At 36.8% G+C, this 19,401-nt stretch overlaps 1 protein-coding gene across 2 annotated transcripts; it reads left to right on the forward strand.

The window, feature by feature from the left end:
• The first annotated feature begins 876 nt into the window (after positions 1–876).
• On the forward strand, positions 877–18,677 carry LOC105643842 (zinc finger CCCH domain-containing protein 19). Of its 2 annotated transcripts, XM_020683122.3 has the most exons (11): positions 877–2,310; positions 2,417–2,496; positions 4,668–4,855; positions 6,327–7,248; positions 7,354–7,481; positions 9,062–9,121; positions 9,205–9,255; positions 14,270–14,340; positions 15,813–15,967; positions 16,066–17,324; positions 17,458–17,692. In XM_020683122.3, exons 1-11 carry the CDS (start codon positions 1,025–1,027, stop codon positions 17,554–17,556), a joined length of 4,299 nt encoding a protein of 1,432 aa, XP_020538781.1. In that variant the 5' UTR covers positions 877–1,024; the 3' UTR covers positions 17,557–17,692. The 2 variants fall into 2 exon arrangements, with proteins under 2 accessions (XP_020538781.1, XP_012084452.2); XM_012229062.4 differs by having other exon boundaries at positions 878–2,310; positions 16,066–18,677.
• Positions 18,678–19,401: the final 724 nt, after the last annotated feature.

Below are 19,401 nucleotides of genomic sequence, written 5' to 3' on the forward strand. Positions count from 1 at the left end.
GGAATCACAATTTTTCTTTATTTTTCTTTACAAAATCTTTTGAAAATTTTTCTTTTGTCCATCCTAATCGTAGAGTTTGGCTATATAAAGTTTGTAAAATCTTTATCAATCACGACTAATACTGTATTCAATAGAAAAAAATGAAATAGATAATTGAATGGAATAAGGAATATATAATTTTTATTCGTGTGTTTAGTATGCACCATAGAATAAAAATTTAAATTCCGTTCATATCTTTGGTTGATAGGAACAATGAAATGAATAGAACGAGTGATTAGCAAAAAGACTAAAATATCCATATTTACTATAAATTAATGTATTCAAATTAATTAGTTTGTTAAAATAAGACTTATCCTTTAAGATACTTCTATAATTAGCTTTAATATCTTCAATATATGCAAATAATGAGAACGTAAATTATTTCTCAAAATCTATTTGCTATTGAATAAAATAATAGAGAAATAGAAAATTTGTTTTCAATCTCATTCAGCATACTAAACACGTCGTGTTTGTGGATTTATAAATTAAATATTTTTTTTAGTCTATGAATTAAAAGTGTTACAATTTTTAAATAAATTTTCTTCATTACAACAGTAGTAAAAAAATAAATCAAGAGAAATAATTTCAAATAAAACATTTTGAGAAAAATACTTTTTAGATAAATCATTTTTCAAGAGACAAAAATCAATTAAATTCAATTGGTTTCAGGCTTCAAGCCGTGAAGTCCATTATCACCAAAACAAAGCTGATCCGCTAACAGGGCCCATTATTTACGGGAGGGGAGGGGAGGGGAGGGGAGGGGAAGAGGTTCGTCGTCGTTTCGATAAATTGATCACGTAAGCTAAAGTCCAAGTCGAATTAAAGCGTCCTTTCTGCCAGCACTGTCTCGTCTTGTAATATCTCAAATCATAAATTTCCTACATTTCTCAAATTGCGAGGAACGACACTAATTTATTTCACCTAAAACTCAAAACCCTAATCTTTCATTTAGGGTTTTCTTATTCTCACTTCAATTTCTCTTCCAATGGAGACCGAAGAAGATGATAATTCAAAGACCACAATGACATCTACTACGGTAACAACAATAGCAGAGATGGATACAAACAAAGAGCTTCTACCTGTCGAACCTCAATGCGGGGCCCACCCCGCAGCCGAGTTGCCTCGGTTGGAATTGTGGGGTGGTGGTGATGCCGAGTCACAATCACAACTACCGTCACCAGGGCCACCTGAAACGGCAACGAAGCTTCCCGATAAAGGCGAAAATCAGGAGGAAGTTGTAGGGGATAATACTTCCGGTGCAGAGTTAAGCGAGTTGGAAGTCGGTGGAGGTGGTGGCGAGTCTCAATCACCTCCGCCACGATTGCAGCCGGAAGTAGCTGTAACTGAGGGAGGCGAAGATGAGAGAACTACGGTGGAAGAGGAGAGCGGTCAGGCCAAAGAGGAGAGTCGGGGCATTGAAGCAACGGAAATAACAGAAGAGGTCCCCGAGAAAGAAGAGGAAGATGAAGGTCTTATTGCTGGGGAAGGAGGGCATATAGATACAAACAATACCGATAACAAAGACAACGGTAGAGTTTTGAATGCTGAAGTGGAAGATAACTATGGTATTATGGGCGCTGGCGCTGGAGTTGAGGGGCTGGAGGCGAATAAGGGAACAGAGGCTAAAATGGAGGTCGTTGCTGACGTGGCAATTGAAACAGAGGGAACAGTAATGGACGAGGGAAGGGAGAAGAATATAGAAAGGACAGACATCGCAGACGAAACAAGGAAGGGCGCCACTGACACAACAGAGGAGGAAGAAATGGCTGACGTGGCATATAGAGCAGAATTAGAGGAAGATAACAAACCAGATATAGCAGAGGACGAGGAAGTAAAGGAGGAGAAGGCAGAAGAAGTTATGTTGGCAGAGGGGAATGAAAAGGAAACTGTAGCGCAGGAAAACGAAAAGTTTGTTAGTGAAGCAGGGGAAATGGATGAGTCAGAGATGGCCAACGGGACAGAGGAAAAGGACAATGAAGCGGAGATGGACAATGAAGAGATGGATGTAGCTAATGCCGGAGAAGAAGTGGAGATGACAGAAGAAACAGAGAATGCAGAGGGGATGGAACTGGCTGATGGAACTGAGGGGGTAGGAGATGAAGTTGACGGGGCAGGAGATGATGTGGAGGAAGTTAGTAGAAGTAATGGCGGGAAGAGGAAGCGAGGGAAGAACGCCAAGGCTCCCGCTAGAGTTTCATCCAGGAAGAAGGTGGAAGAGGATGTATGTTTCATTTGCTTTGATGGTGGTGAACTTGTCCTCTGTGACCGCAGGTTATAAAAAGAGAACAATTTTTCTAATTCATTTATATAAGCTGTGATGAGTTCTTTGCTCTACGTGGTTTTAACCATGTGTTTAAATATATTATTGATTTTGCAGGGGATGCCCTAAAGCGTATCATCCATCCTGTGTTAACCGAGATGATGCATTCTTTCGAGCTAAGGGTCGGTGGAATTGTGGTGAGTAGCTCTGTTTTGGTTTACCTTTAATCTTCTTTGTTCGAGGGTTATTTGTGATTGATTATGTTCTCTGATGCAGTAGAATTGTGGTGAGTTGATCTTCAATTGTTACCTAAGTTTTTTGCATCTTTATCTGATGGAGTTATTTATATTTTTGATTATTCAATTACTTATTGTTCTGTGGTGTTTCAGATGTTTGGTTTCTGCTGATCTGTGGACTTTTCTGATGTGCCATTGTCCTTTCTTCACTTGTCTTTTGGCTGTTTACAAACTCTTCTTTGAGAATCTAGGAGAGATGATAAATTTCATAGTGTTGGTGCAAGTGTGATTGTATAAATTTGTAATTTTGGATTCTCATGAAAGATTCAAATAATTTTCTCACCACTTGCAAGAAATTTTGATTGTTGAGGGAGTTAAAAATCATTCACAAACCATAACTATTTAAATCCTTCCACTTTGTCAGCATATCCTCTTAATGGAATTTCTTTAAAGTATTGAATTTGTTGCTTTTCTTTTCTTTGGAAAAGGTTTCATGTACACGACAGCGAAGTTTGCAGGAGTGGACTTGTGTGAAGGGACATGAAGCTCTTGCCAAGCACACTCTTTTAAGTTTTGCAAGCTCATCAAGTTGGTTTATTGTGGTTGATTTTGTTTCATGAATTGTCAAAAGTCCCAACGCCCATTGCCAGTAGTAGCTATTCCGAGCAAAGGTGGCAAAATTATGATTACTACCCTGCGAAGTAATCATCTTTTAGTGGCTATATGAAGGATAGATGGAATACTTAGGTTCTCAATGGCAATTGTAAATGTTATCCTTGCTTTGTATACATCTTTTCTTTAGGGAACTATTGCAATGTACTTCGGCTCATCTCTATTCTTGTCTCGGTCCCTTGAACACTATGCTGTGTCAGTTTTCAAGTAATAGTTGATGACAAGAACATTACATTCTGCTTTTGCAGCATAGATTGTCCTATATAAGCAAGAATAGATTTTTCTTTGTAAGAACTTTTGCATTCTTTATTGAGAAATGTTAAGCTGCAAGAATGCTTGTCACTTGTCATGAACTGATGCTTCGGGCATTATTATGCTCCATACATGGAGGGCATGGGCTTTTGGTTTAAAACTAACTCCCTGCCTTCCCCAACATTTTGTCTATGATGGAATTAACAGAGAATAAATTGCCTGGAATCTGACAAGTCATACTCACTCAATTCAATCAAGTTCAAATCTCAAACTGCTCAACTCAGTCAAGTTCCAATCTCAAACTAGTTGGGATTGGCATCTATTTCTTCTGTACCACTGAGCCATTAAATTCTTTCTTTCTACTTCCAAAAAATACATAATTTGAGAAAATTGAAATGTGCCCAATATCATATGGTATGGAGTTCAATTCTGTAAGAGCTCAAGGATTTCATAACTTATTTAGTCAGCCAGCTGCCTTTATCTGAATCACGTTCATGTTTGCTGCCTGGCTCTTGACCTAAGAGTCCTGATTCTTGAGTTTCTACTACAACAGGTTTATATTAAGATAGCTTGGACCTTTTTGTATCCATTCACTCATTATCACTACAATCAACACTACCAAGATTACTCAAGTGTATAAAAATTGTCCAATGATGAGTTATGATGGCTCAACAATTGAATGGAAGATATATAGAATGAAGCAAGTGATTTTCTAGGAAATTCCCATGGAGCATGATTTCAGATGCTTCAAGCCCATTGAAGAAGTACATTCTATATAAGCTGTATTTTGTTCTCACTTTGCTTGGCCCGTTGGTGGAGTTTGATGGGTTTCTTATGCTAGTAATAAATGTTCTTGGTGTCAAATCCAATAACTAAAGCACTTGAAAATTGTTTAAAGCCTGCTTCAATATGAGAGTTCTCTTATTTCTCCACTCTTACTGATGTGGTAGGCTTATCCATTTGTACTTAAGCATGCTGGTTCACATAAATATTTTTGCTGCATTGTTTGCATGTTAGTTTTCTTTTTGATGCCTATGTGATGCTGCATAGGATTTGGTTATATCTTTTGATCTACTCTTTTCACAAGAGCTATTGTAATTTATATATTTTTTTTTATTTGTTGAATTTTTTTTATGTATGAAAATTTTTTCCTTTTTTTTTTATCTGTATTGATGTAATATAAATATTATTATTTTCTCTGAATTTAGGTTGGCATCTGTGTAGCATCTGTGAGAAGAACGCCTATTATATGTGCTATACATGCACGTTCTCCTTGTGCAAGGGTTGTGTCAAAGATGCTGTCATCCTATGTGTTAGAGGTAACCGAGGCTTCTGTGAGACGTGCATGAAAACAGTAATGCTGATCGAAAGGAATGAGCAAGGAAACAAAGAAATGGTATGTTGCCTTTTGGATTTTAATTTTAATCTTGCATTTCTTTCTTCTTTGCAGCTTATTGTGGTCGATGCTATGAAGGCTGCATATCTGGAATGTTTTAGTGTACTAATATATAATCTATAAATCCTGAGAAAGAAAACCATGCATTAAAGACAAAGACTAAGTTGCACGTGTGATGTTGTTCTAACTGCTGACAGGAGTTTGTCTGACTGATGGTGATCTTATTTGATTCATCTGATGGCTCATATATGAACCCTATTAAGCTAGCGTTTTGGCCTTTTAGGTTCTTTGATGTCCTGGAGTAAATTTCTTTCATTCTGATTTTGATGGATGTTAAATTGCTAATAAGTTAGCTCTGGATTGGGTGCATTTTGTAATAATATTTTCCATCGTTCCAATGGTTTCTTTATTCCAATGGCTAATCATGGTTGGGTGTATTTGCATACTTAGAATTGATGAGATCAGCAAATACTGTTAGAGGGGCAAAATGAATTGTATTATTATTTCCATCTTACAATGTCAAGAAACCTGCAATCCATACTTGTACTTTTAAAGAATTTTTTGCATTTTCAACCAGTCAAGTCTGACATCTCTGATATCGCCAGTTTCCTCAACCTTCACTCTATTGTCAGTGCTCTTCTATACTTACATTTGATATTTTGCTGCTTGCTATATATGTCCTGTATCCTATATTGAGTTGATAAATTGGGTGGGCCATAGTGAATGGCGGAATGTCCTCTGTTTCAAATATTTCTCATCAAAAAACAACTGTTTTCCTTTGCTTGACTTGTAACATATGTGGCATTATCAAGATGTAAAAGAAGCAATATGTTCTTATATGCCCTTTTTTAATTTTTCTAAATTTGTATAATACTTCTCATAAATCCAAGATTTTTGCAATAGTTTCATCTCATACTTATTATTAAAAGTAATAAAACAATTGATCACATGATGGAGGGAATTATCTGATTTACATATTTTGCACATACTGGTATTCTCTTATTAATCATCTGTGTACTAGTTTACTTCCCCATAGTGAAGCATAGTATCTCTGCATAATGCCAAATTGATGCCAGCCTGCATCTACCATTTTTTGATACCTTGGGAATGGTTTTTTTTTTTCAAATATATCTTTTCCCTACAAACAACTGATGGATACCTGGTAACTGGCTTTCTATCCATAAAACTATCTTTATTCCAGCACTATCTTGATTTTATCACTTACCCTGGTTAGCTTTGTGAAAGAATGATGAGGTGGTTGTTGATTCCGAGTCTTTTTCTGACTTTTTTCCAGCTGGTAATTCTCCTCGATTATTTTATATATCAGCACTGACAGTTTCCCTTCTCTGATTTATTTGCTATAGCTTGAGTATTAGTTTTCTTTTATTTTTCTGTTTAGTTTTTTTTTTTTTTTTCCTAGTAATTTCATTCTTTTTTTATGCTCTTTTGCTTGTGTTTTGTAATTGTGCAGGCACAAGTAGATTTTGATGACAAAAATAGCTGGGAGTATCTCTTCAAGGATTACTGGATTGATTTAAAAGAAAGGCTGTCTTTAACTTCAGATGAATTATCTCAGGCCAAAAATCCATGGAAAGGATCTGAGTCACATGCTGGGAAGCGGGAATCTACTGATGAACTCTATGATATTCATAATGATGGAGGATCAGGATCAGACAGTTCTGGGAATCCAGAAGTAACTACCTCCAAAAGAAGAAAGCCAAAAAAACGGTTGAAGTCTCATGCTAAAGTGAGGGACTCACCCACCAAGGCAACAGTAAACAAATCTGGAGGGGCATCCTCAGATGAGAGATTGGAGTGGGCATCAAATGAGCTTTTAGAATTTGTTATGCATATGAAGGATGGTGATAAGTCTGTTTGCTCTCAGTTTGATGTTCAGGCTCTTCTTCTGGAATATATAAAAAGGAATAAACTTCGTGATCCTCGTCGTAAAAGTCAGATAATTTGTGATTCAAGGCTTGAGAAATTGTTTGGGAAGCCACGTGTGGGACATTTTGAAATGTTAAAGCTTTTGGAATCTCACTTTCTGTTGAAAGAGGATTCTCAGGCAGATGATCTTCAAGGGAGTGTTGTTGATACAGAAACTAATCAGTTGGAAAATGACGGAAACTCTGATGGTCTTATGAAGGCACATAAGGATAAGAAACGCAAGTCGCGTAAAAAGAGTGATGGGAGAGGACTGCAATCTAATGTTGACGATTATGCAGCCATTGATATACACAACATCAATTTAATTTACTTACGACGCAGTTTGTTGGAGACTCTAATTGATGATACTGAAACATTTCATGATAAAGTTGTCGGTTCTTTTGTGAGAATAAGGATATCTGGGAGTGCTCAAAAGCAAGATTTATATAGGCTAGTCCAAGTTGTTGGTAAATATTCTTTTAACCGTCTGCTTCCTTCACAATTATTGGCCTTAGTCTGGAAGAAAGAAAGATGACTTTCTAGATTATAAAAGTAAGTTTATGATGTGGCAGGTACGAGCAAAGCTGGTGAGCCCTATAGAGTTGGCAAAAGGACAACTGATTTCCTGCTGGAAATATTAAATTTAAACAAGACAGAGATTGTATCAATTGATATAATCTCAAATCAAGAGTTCACTGAGGTGATTAATGATAACACTCATTTTCAAGTTATTTTTAGCTTCTCAATAAGTTGAAAATGAGCAAAGCCAAGGCACTTGTGAGTGCCTTAGAGTTCCACTCAATAAAAGCTTGTTTGAGTTTGTGTTAACGTTAATAAGCCAAATATAACTGCCTTTTAAGGTTTGTCTAATAAAAAGGGCTATGCTCGAATTAGATGAGGCCCAACTAATTTAGGCTTGTGAGCCAACTTGTTTTAGCCATGCAAGCTAGCATATGGCTAGAAATCTTTATTGTTTTGTGTTTGACGTATACTGTTTATTCAAAGAAAATCTTGTAGAGACTTTTTTTGTTTTAAAAAAAAAATTCTGTAGACTTGCAGAATAAGCCTTGGACTACACATTTTTCTATAAACACATACAAAGAAAAATATGATTGATTATATTGAAAATTTTAGAACAAACATTCAAGTTTTTGAAATAACTTTTTGATTGATTATAGGTGAACTCTATTAAGAAAAGACTTTGACTTGATTTCAGCTTGTTTGCATTCATTTAACAAATGTGCCTTGTATGAATTTTTTTGTACTTTGCTTGGTTCAGCTCAACTTGTCTGATAAATGAGGCAAGCTTGAGTTTGAATTTAGAGCGTTTTTTCAGCCCTACCATTCAGTAAATATGGCATCTCTCATTTGCATGCCTATTTTTCAGTGTCTTAATCTTTGCTTCATCATCTCCATAATATTTCTGGAATTCTCTTTCTTTCAAGTGAGAAAAAAATGATGTGTGAGTGCTAGAGATCCTTATGTTTTGTATACCTGTCTATAATGATTCAAGGGGATAGTTTGGCATAAACATGTATGTTTAATGTTCAGGATAACTGTCAAACAGACTGAATATTGATATTTCAAATTTTGGTGTCTAGACATATAATGGAATTTATAATATTTCATCCGAAATTTCTATGTGTTAACAAACTATCTTTGGTATGAAAGATTGATTTCCATGTTCAAGGGTTTCACTAAGAGAATGACAATATTCTGAGGAACTGAAAAAAAAAAAAAATGCTACTGTTGGTTTGGAACTGAAGTAAATCCTGAAAAATAACTCAACATCTTCGTATAATTTTGAAAACCATGTGTAGTTGCATGTATCCTAAGTTTTGATTATCAATCTTAAGACATTCATAGTCGCAGTAGTCCTTGATACATCATTTTGTTGCAGCTAACTTGAAGCTTTTCATTTTAGTTTGTCACAATCCCAAATCATGCAAAATTTCATGGTTGATTTGCAATTTCTGCACACTTTAAACATTAACATTGATTTGAACATTGAAATTGCTATTGTAAATGGTATTGGGACCCTGACATAGAAGTCAATATTGCATTTAAACCTTACTGTCAAAAGCATGTCTATATGAAAGAAAATAATGGTTCATGCTTGACATTGTTTAATGGCCTGGTACACTGAAGTTACTAGGATTTCTATGAAGCATCATTTTCTTTCCAAATAAGCAGCAACATTTGTAAATTTATTGTGTTGTCTCCCTTTGTCTGTATGGTTGTTTCTTTGCTAATGTGGATTTTGTTCTTATTCTCTCTTAGGATGAATGTAAGCGACTGCGGCAAAGCATTAAATGCGGATTCATTAATCGGTTGACTGTGGTATGCTTTGTTACATTACTTTCTATTCTATGTTTTGCTTTCTATATTCTGTTTGTTCTGAAGAGACAGTTTCTTGCATGTAGGGTGACATTCAGGAAAAAGCCATTGCACTTCAGGCAGTCAGAGTTGAAGATGTAAGTTTTTGTGTGTGAACTTTTGTAATGATATTTGACTTTACTCTAGGCAGTGAATACTTTAGTAATATATGAAAAAGATGCTTGCAACCTTTTTGAACCAAACAAAAAGCCGAACTATGGGGGATAGCGCTTCTCCCTAATATGAAGCTCCACCCAACTCTGCCCTGATCCCAATTTCCAAGTGGGATTCAAACTCAAGACTTTTGATATTAAGACTCCCAAGAGTTTAAATTCAGATGAACCCATGAGTAGTAATCCTGAGGTATAATACTGATAATTGGATGGTATGGTTGACATTTCCAAAATACTTCTAAGTGGTAATGTTTTTAAGCTTGAAAAGAATAAATGAATTTTTAATGTTTTTGTGCACCTTGTTCATTTTCTCATTTGAATGGGTTTGGGCTTCAAGTCCCAAACCAGACAGAAATATTGAATCTTGGCTGATTAAGGAAGAATGAATTAGAGGTTTGTGCAATCCTTTTGGCAAGATGTTGCGCACCTGAAAGGTTTAGTGTACTGTACTTTTAATTAATCAAGTCATGTAGCATGCATTTCTGGCCATAATTACCTAATGCGCCAGCTCCGCCATGGTACCACGATCAGGGACGTGCATCCCAGGTCATGGTGCAATCCATCCTTCTCCTCCGAAGGGGGATTTTATTAAATAACCGAAAATAACACTTGGGCTAAGGGTCAAGTTGGTAATTTTTCTTATATGGGCTTTGGATCGCAGTGGAATGCGATTTGGATCTCCAAAATGAAGTTCCACTTTCTGTTTACTTTTTCAAACTTCAGATACTTGCAAAGAACACTCTAATAAGGATAAAAGAGCATTGAGTTATTTAGTTTTGAATCGTTTCAACAAACAAAGGGCAGTAGAAATTGCAGCAGCAGGAGGAGGAACCGAAACAACAATTAGAGATTGGGATTGGGGTGGTTGGGAAGTGAGGCTAGATAATGATTATTGCCATAAATTAAGTTACCACATGAGGTTACAGTCCCTAGGGCAGAGGACCTTTTTTATTCTTTGAAATTCTCTCCCAAAAATATGGTGAGTAATTTAAAAGTGCAGCAATTTTCTTGGTACAGTAATATAATTTTTTTTAATTGTTACAAGAAGGGTATTATTTCAAACCTCACTGAAGTAAAACTCCCTCTTCACAATACTCAAAAAATAAATTATCATGACAATTAACAACGTGATGTACCAAAAAAAAAAAAAAGTAGTCACATGCAAGAATATTAAAATAATTGTGCTAGGAGTAAAATTTAATTCGTGAGAAGCCTAGCAACCCAAAAACGCACAATTCATGTACCGAGTGCAAAATAGCGTACCAACTAAATCCACCCTAGCATATTGTAATATAGTTAAGTGGCGTACTTCATATCCATATCTGTACTATGGCCTGAAACATACCATGTCCTAGGTAACTATGCTTTTGGTCTATTTTTACTCTCTAATTATGAATGCACGTATATCTGAAACTTTCCTGATTTCTAGTGGGAAAGTGAGGATATGGGCTGTGTTTAATTGTATGCCTATGATCAAGATCCAGTTACTATGCTTGAATCAACTGCATGGAATTAAGTTTATATAGAGGAAGTCTCTATTTTGTTCCTTTTTAGAAATATGTGTGGGAGTCGCCACACAGTGGCTAATGACTAACCAACTTTTATGTCGCTGAAAATGAAAATACAAATTTACCTGCTTTAATATGTAATCTTCCAATAACGAAGTTTGATAAAGCCAATCAATTGACAACCTTGATTGATTGTTAATATCTCCTAGCAACTATATGAAAGTTATGACATAAAATTTGAGAACTGTTGATAGAATATATTGTAATTGTATTTCTTGTATCTCATCAATCAATTACATAGGTCTATATATAAGGAATTCCTATCCTACCTAGCTATTTAGGAATACAAATCATAAATTAATTAGGAATCTAACTCCTAATAGAACTCTATTTACAACTAATCCGTAACACTTCCCCTCAAGTTGGAGCATAGATGTTAATCATGCTCAACTTGTTATAAACTACTACTTTCAGCAAAGCACAATACCATACTCAGCAACTGTACCCACTTCATTATAGCAATGAAGAATCCCAAACCAAATAGTAGTAGCAGAATCAACACAACACACTTAGGTTGTCGAAACAAATCTCACTGAACCAGAAAACAACTCCTAGGGTTGTTTCAAGCTTCTTAATCAATGCTTCAAAGAGGAATCCCAGTAGCGCAAATATTCAGAAACGCAGCAAAGGAAAATCGAGCAAACGGAGCACGCCACCGAAGGCCAAGAACACTATGCAACTCACTGGGGCTGCACTGCTCTCGATAAAGGAGAAGGTTCAAAAGCAGAATACGCGTAACTGCAGCAAAGGTGCAGTACTAAACTCTAATGCAATAAGTAATCACTAGAAAATCACCGAAAATTACCTAAAACAATTGTCACAACAAAGGAAAAGATAGGCTTCCTCAGCAAATTAAAGCAACAACAGTAGCAGAATACTGTCCGACACTGCTGCAACAGAATCGCAGCAAACAAACCTATTGAATAAGCCCAAGAATAATGGTGCAACTCACTGGGTTGCACTTCTATCTTCAAGTCAACGCCGGAGAGAGGAACCGGAGTGAAAAAGACCATTGGACATGCGCCAGCGCATGGACCAAAGCAGGAAGAAAGAGGTGACGCGTGGGGACCATTCACTTGGAATCCGGCAACCGGATTCTGGGGAGGCGCTGATCAGCGGCCGGAGAATATCCTGAGGTCGGTGGTGAGGCAAAATACTAACTCTAGAAAGGCTTCCTAGGGTGGCAGTGGCTTCCCGTAAAGGAAGTTTTGGGTTTTTTTTTTTTTTTTTTTTTTTTTCAATGGAAGGCTCTGATACCATGTTGATAGAATATATTGTAATTGTATTTGTTGTATCTCATCAATCGATTACATAAGTCTATATAGAAGGAATTCCTATCCTACCTAGCTATTTAGGAATACAAATCATAAACTAATTAGGAATCTAACTCCTAATAGAACTCTATTTACAACTAATCCTTAACAAGAACTTTCAGGGATTCGTGGCCATGTAATTTTAGCTTAGACAACTGTAAGAAATTGCATAAATGTATTCATGTAAATGACCCCCATTGGAAGGATTCATCGCAGTCAATGTGGAATTTTCTGCTCACCCTTACTTCTAGTCATGATATTTTGTGGCATTGATACTCCTTTTGTCCAGAAATTTGTTCTGGGGAGGCTTCTGAAAATTTGTTACATTGAACTATCCATGACAAACTTGAAAATGCTCTCTAACATAATTAAGGAATTGTGTGGATGCTTAATTAGAAATCTTGTATTCCATCAGTCTAAATGATCCCAATGGGGAAAAGTGCTCTGCTTTGCATTTCTATTTGAGATGGGCAATTCTATGACACGTCATGCATGTTGAAATGCTATTGGGACTTGAAATTTGAAATTCATGATTCATGCTCATGTGCATGTACTGCTAGGATTTTTCTTGTATATGTTATAACACTCATTTGTTTCCTCTGCCTGATGTCTTGACTAGGAATGAAAATGGGTGGGATGGGACAGGTTTCACCATTCACATCCTTGCCTAGTTAGGAAATCAAGGCAACAGGGGGGGTTGGAAGAGTCTGTTTCATTTTTCTAATTTATCATTACTTGAAATTGGATTATTGTATGTTTTACTTAAATATAATATGCATGTTCATTAAATTTTGAAAGAGAAAAAAAAAAGAGAGGGAAAAGGGGGGTGGGGGGGGGGAGAGAATGACAACTTGAACTGATAAATGATATATTTATAAATAGTACATTAACATAAAGCAAATGCTAGCAGCCTAGTTGTCAAATATCTGTCTCATATTGTAGTGGATTAGGAGTTTCAAACCCTGAGAGTCCTTTCCTCTTAAAAGCTTCCCTTGTCCAAAAAAGGAAAAGATGAAACAGGTTGCCACATATTTATAGTAGTAAAATGATATTAGGAAATATACTGTTTAAAATTGAGATCAGATCAGAATGGGGTGAGGTTATCTGTTTCCTTTTGGATAAGGCAAGTAAAACCTGATGGGGTAAGGGGAAATTGTCATATCTCGTCTTGACTATGCCAAGGTCTAGGAATAACAAATGAACATTAATATCTTTCAAATAGCATCTTCCATAGGTTCAAATAGTTGTCTCTCTACATAACCACCATGGTCCCATGTATATGAAAGGAAATGAGGCTGTTATAATTGTCATGTAGCAGTTACATCTTGTTGCTACTGCTAAATAATTTGTCTTTTGCAAGTTATTGAGAAAATTTACTAAATGAATATATTAAGTTGATGTGAGTTTATTAAGATTAAGAAATGCAACTTGCTTATGAACATTCACACATCAAATAAAGACATCGAGTTCATAATATATATTCATTATTACCTGTGAACTGAAGTATTAACTTAAAACAGATTGTGGAAAGGCCCCCTGAATATACTCTTGAGATTTTTGCCTTGTTACGAAGTGAAATCATGTTAAAACATATGGAGTCAGAATATTCAAGGATTTAAATTTGAAGAAAGAGTGCAAATGGTGCTTGAGAAGTGGGGGATGTGGTGGAGATGGTTGCTGGAGCTGGGTGAAAAAAGTCCTGCTCCTTTGTACATGCAATAGCCCGATATTGATACACGATGGCTGTTACCACTGCAGAACTTTTTGGCCATCAACTATAAATTGTAACGGCAAAGGGACTCCAAAATCTGTTAAATAATGGCTGTGAAATTTTACATTGTAACTTATGTTATTTAAAACTTGGTATCTTGTAAAATAGAGCTATCTGCTTGAGAGATCATAGCAGAATAAATATTATTTACTCCTAATTCCTTCAAATTATGAGTAATGTTAACTCTTATTTACTGTTTGAATTATTTCTCTATACTGTTTAGATGTTTGGTGATTCTTGATTGATGTGAATTTGCTTTCTATGATGGGTCACTTTATTCATTGCAGTCATTGGAAGCAGAGATAACGCGCCTTAGTCATCTTCGTGATCGAGCTAGTGATATGGGTCACAGAAAGGAATATCCTTAGCTCTTGAAATTTTATCTTCAATTTTACCTCTTTAGTTCATTCAGTTGGTTTCTTAACTTATGCATCTATGCGTTTCGTGATCGAGCACGTATATTTTATGAGAAGATTTTTTTATAAGTAATAGAATGTTTCTCTTGTGTTGATCAGGGGAAACTGATGAGTCTTATTCTTCTTCATTATCATTATCAATGTGTGAGAAGTAATATCTGCTATCTTGTAAATTAAATTGTATTGTGTTCAAATCTCATACAGAAATATGAGATTCTACTCTGTTGGCTAATTTCTGGACTGCTAGGTGAAAGTGGAATTTGAGGACCTTTGAGCATGTGGAACCTTTTGTCCCATGTGTATAAGTGGTGGGCACACCTTTCATCCTTGGATAACTGGCTTTTCTTTCTTGATGGCCAGGAGCATGGATACTCTTAAAAGTATTTTAGCACTAGTTTATGTGACAGCATCTACCTTCATGTCTGTAGTTTTCTTTTTACTTATTGGAGGAAATGAACTTCTGATTCATTTAGAAAAATGAAGGATTACAAGATACTGCATTTGTAGCCAGATTTATCATGCAGGAAAGGATGTTACCTACAAAAAAAAAAAAAAAAAAAAAAGAAAAAAAGATGGATGACTGTATGTGATACTGAAATCCCTGCTAAGTTGAAGGAATATTCTTTGGAAATGTGACTAGGCCTTTATTGAGTAGTGAAAGTGTGTGGGTCTTTAGCGAGTAGCATTTCCTGTCTGAGATTAAAATTTTATAAGGACATCTAGAAATGCTAGAAGGGACTAGAGGAGGAGTGATTGCAGGTGGAGCTGGCACCTATTGAGTATAAATTGTAAGAAATGTTTGAGATTGATTGGTGTTGTACCATCCAAGATGTCGATGCATCAACATGTAAGAGCAAGCGGATTTGAGTATTAGGAGCATAAGGTCAGGATGTAACCAAAAGCAATGTGGGCTGTAGTAAAAAAAGTTATTTAGCATCAAGGTGACCTATGAAAGTGGTCTTAAATTGAGCAGAAGGAAAAGATAATCTGAATATCTAATTTGAGATTAAAAAATTTCATGCAGAGTTCTGAACCTTATATGATAAGCCTGTATTGTTTGTTTAATGGACGGGTTTATTCTTTCAATTTTTGACGACAGCTCTTTTGTAAGTTATGAATGTAGCTACATCACTTGCACGTATGGTGATAACAGAGCTTTGCATAAAGTTAGAGTTGACAGGGTTCTTTGTCATGGCATCAGAGGAAGGTCTAGAGCATCCCTTTTTTTTTTTTTTTTTTTTTTTTTTTTTTTGTCAAAATGGGAAAGAAAGGGAAATTTAACTATTGAAATTAGATTAAAACCTTGTCTCTGTGTAGTTTTATTTGTTTTGTTCTTGTATATCTGCATTGGAGACAACCACTTTTATGCAGAAATAGTTCTAAAGCATTCCGAATTCCTTAACTTATGTTTCACGCTTAGAGAATGTGTAGAGAAATTGCAGCTTTTAAAGTCACCCGAGGAGCGCCAGCGCAGATTGGAAGAAATTCCAGAGATACATGCAGACCCAAATATGGATCCAAGTTATGAATCCGAAGAGGATGAAGGTGAAACAGACGATAAGAGACAAGGTCTTTACTGTCTCAAGCTTTTGCAAACTTAACCTATTTCTGAATGTTTGTTATACCTTTTCATCATTCCATTTTAACATTAGCTTTTGATGTTACAGAAAATTATGTGAGACCTGGAGGTAGTAGCTTTAACAGGAGGGGGAGAGAGCCAATTTCTCCTGGAAGAGGAAGTTTTTCTTCAAATGATTCCTGGGGTGGAGCTAGGAATTACTTGAGCACAAGTAAGGAGTTGAGCAGAAACTTGTCTAGTAAAGGTTTCTTGAGCAAAGGGGATGATGCTGCTGGAGTTGGTGAGACATTAAATGAGAACTTATGGACTCAAGGAAGAGAAAGAGAAAGAGAAACACAGCAATCACGAAGTTGGGAGAAGCCAAAATCTGCATTAAATTATGAAACTAAGGGTGCCCATTCTGTGCTATCATCAGAATCAGTTGCTAGCGTTAAACAGGATATTGCAATAATACCTTCCTCTGCAGGGGCAGCACAATCTGCAATCAAAGTTAATGAAACAGACAAGATATGGCATTACCAGGATCCATCCGGGAAAATCCAAGGACCATTTTCCATGGTGCAGCTTCGAAAATGGAGTAATACTGGATATTTCCCTGCTGATTTGAGAATATGGCGTACTACTGAGCAGCGAGATGACTCGATACTTCTGACTGATGCATTGGATGGAAATTTCCAGAGAGACACTCAGTTGGTGGACAACAGTTTCCTAAAAGGTCAACCACATCTATCATCCTCATATTCCACCAACGCAGGAGGTGGTGGGAAATCCCAACCTGAAACTAGTAATTCTACTGGCCGAGCTGCTCCGACTCTTGTCGAGGTTCCCAAGTACTCTGTAGATAAGTGGGGTTCTGAGACAAACCTCCCTTCCCCTACACCAGCTCAAGCTGCCTCAAGTGCAACAAAGGGTCAACCATATGAAAGCCAGTGGTCACCCACCCCGGCCGAACCTGCTGGTTCTCTCTCGGGGCCCAACCTACTTTCAGGTGGTAATGGAGAGTTGCAACGGCCTGTGGTAGTTATCCCTGAAAGCAGCCAATTGTCACATTCAACTCCATCACCAGCATCAACAAAATTGCTAAGTTCTGCAAATTCCTCTCTGGTACATTCCCAATCAACATTGGCTGGTGAATCACCAAGGATACAGGCCACTTCCCATCTGCTAAAGGCACCTGATTCTGGTGGTGTTTCAGTCAATGCTGTAGTTGATATGAAAAGTCTTCAGAACCTGGTTCAGCCTGTGGCTAATAATAGTTCTCTTGTTGGGACACAAGGATGGGGCGCTGTCTCAGTTTCAAAGTCAGAAATGAGTGCTCCACATGCGATGCCTGGTAGTGGTTCTCAGGTGTGGGGAAGTGCCCCGTCCCATAAGCTAGAGCCAAATAATTCAATTTCTATGTCCACTCAGCCTAGTGGTTATGGTAACTGGGGTGATACACAAACTTCTGTCCATAATTCTGCTTCATCCTTCATTGCAGGAAATACAGGCACAATGCCATCTGATCTTTGGAGAGGTCCAATACCCGCACAACCAAATATTCAACCTTCTGCTGCTTCCAATGTGCCATGGGGTATGAGTGTTACAGATAACCAAACTACAACTCCTAGACAAGTGCCAGAAAATCAAAATACTGGTTGGGGGCCAATTCCAGGAAATTCAAACATGGGCTGGGGAGGACCCGTACATGCAAATTCAAATCAAGGTTGGGTTGCATCTGGTCAGGCTCCACCTGCAAATGCAAACCCAGGTTGGGCTGCACATGGGCAAGTACAAGCACCTGGAAATGCAAATCCAGGTTGGGTTGCTCCTGTTCAGGGGCAAGCGGCAGGAAATGCATTTCCGGCTTGGATGCCACCTGGCCAAGGGCCAACCCCAGTAAATGCTAATCAAACTTGGGTTGCACCCGGCCAAGGTCAACCTCCTGGGAATGCAAATCCTAACTGGGCAGCAGCTTCTGTGAACATGGGCTCGTGGGGAAGTGAACAGAACCAAAATGGAGAGAGATTCTCAAGCCAAAGGAATACTTCTCAGGGTGGAGATTCTGGTTATGGTGGAGGTAAGCCATGGAATAAGCAGTCATCATTTGGTAGAGAAAGAGACTCTCCCAGGCCTAGAGAAAGAGACTCTTCCAGGCATAAAGAAAGAGAATCTTCTAGGCCTCCCTTCAAAGGGCAGAGAGTGTGCAAATACTATCATGAAAATGGGCATTGCAAAAAAGGAGCAGCATGTGATTATTTGCATACTTGAACTTTAGGAATTTTGAGCAGCATGGAGCAGTTAAATCTGTACAGTAATTTCATTTGCAAAAGGTTAGACATTACAAAATCTTCTTATGCTTTATACTTGTAAAATCCTGTGCAGTTTAGCGGCTTGTGACCCATTTTACAACCTTTGAATCATCTTCTTCCTTGAATGCCTGCCTTCTGATTTTGGTGACATAAAACTTAGCGCATAGGGATGGAAGTGTTGATGGACTGATGTAGTTGGATGCTTGGGATATATTGGAACAATCGTAGATTGATTGTTCATACACAAACCAGGTGGGGTTCTGTTTTATCCTGGTCAGGATAACCTTGTATGATTTAAAATGTTTTTGTTATATGGGCATGTAATAATGGCATAAGGCTTGGCAATCAGACTTTGTCTTTAAAAGTTGCTCTGCAGATTTAATCCCATAATTGCTTTGCTGATTGGTTCTGTTGTATGCAGGCTAATATTCTCTTGCAATAAGCTTAAATTCAACTTTGTGGTGTAAATGAGTATTCTTGGATTACACCAGATTAGCTTGCATAGTGTTCAAATTTGATTCTGTGTTTTAGTGCTTCAAGTTTTAACTTGCATAACAAGTTGAGCTGAGTTTTAAGAAAATGATACCCAGTATAATTAAGTGTTAATTTCTTACATAACTCCAACTATTAATTTTGTGTTCAATATAAAAGAGAATAATTTGAAAAAAAAATTACAGATGTAAAAAGGAAAAAAAAAAAAAAAAAAAACAATGGCATGCTTTTTCTTTTTTAAATTTAAAAATAAACAATAAACCAAGTAATCAAGTAACCCACTCAAAACAATAAACCAAGTAATCAAGTAACTCACTGCTTTTCATTCCATTAGGCAATTCCCAGTCAAAACAATAAACCAAGTAACCCACAGTCAACTCCAATGCATACAACCCCAGTTGCAGACCCGGACATGACCTCCGACCCGACCCAAATGGAATAAACTTTGAACGAGCATTTGAGTTCTATTAATAAATGTTAGTTATATAAAAATTTAAATATATAATTAAATTTAAAAATCATTCAAATGAAATATTGGAACCTGCTTGAAGAAATTATTTTGGATAGTTGTGGCTTCATATTTTGAATTCCTTGCGATCTATTTTTGCAAGTCTAATCAAATTAAGTTGAATTTGACTAGC

This window comes from Jatropha curcas, chromosome 1 (assembly GCF_041381405.1).
Source record: "Jatropha curcas cultivar XTBG-Jc1 chromosome 1, XTBG_Jcur_1.0, whole genome shotgun sequence".
Lineage (NCBI taxonomy): Eukaryota > Viridiplantae > Streptophyta > Magnoliopsida > Malpighiales > Euphorbiaceae > Jatropha > Jatropha curcas.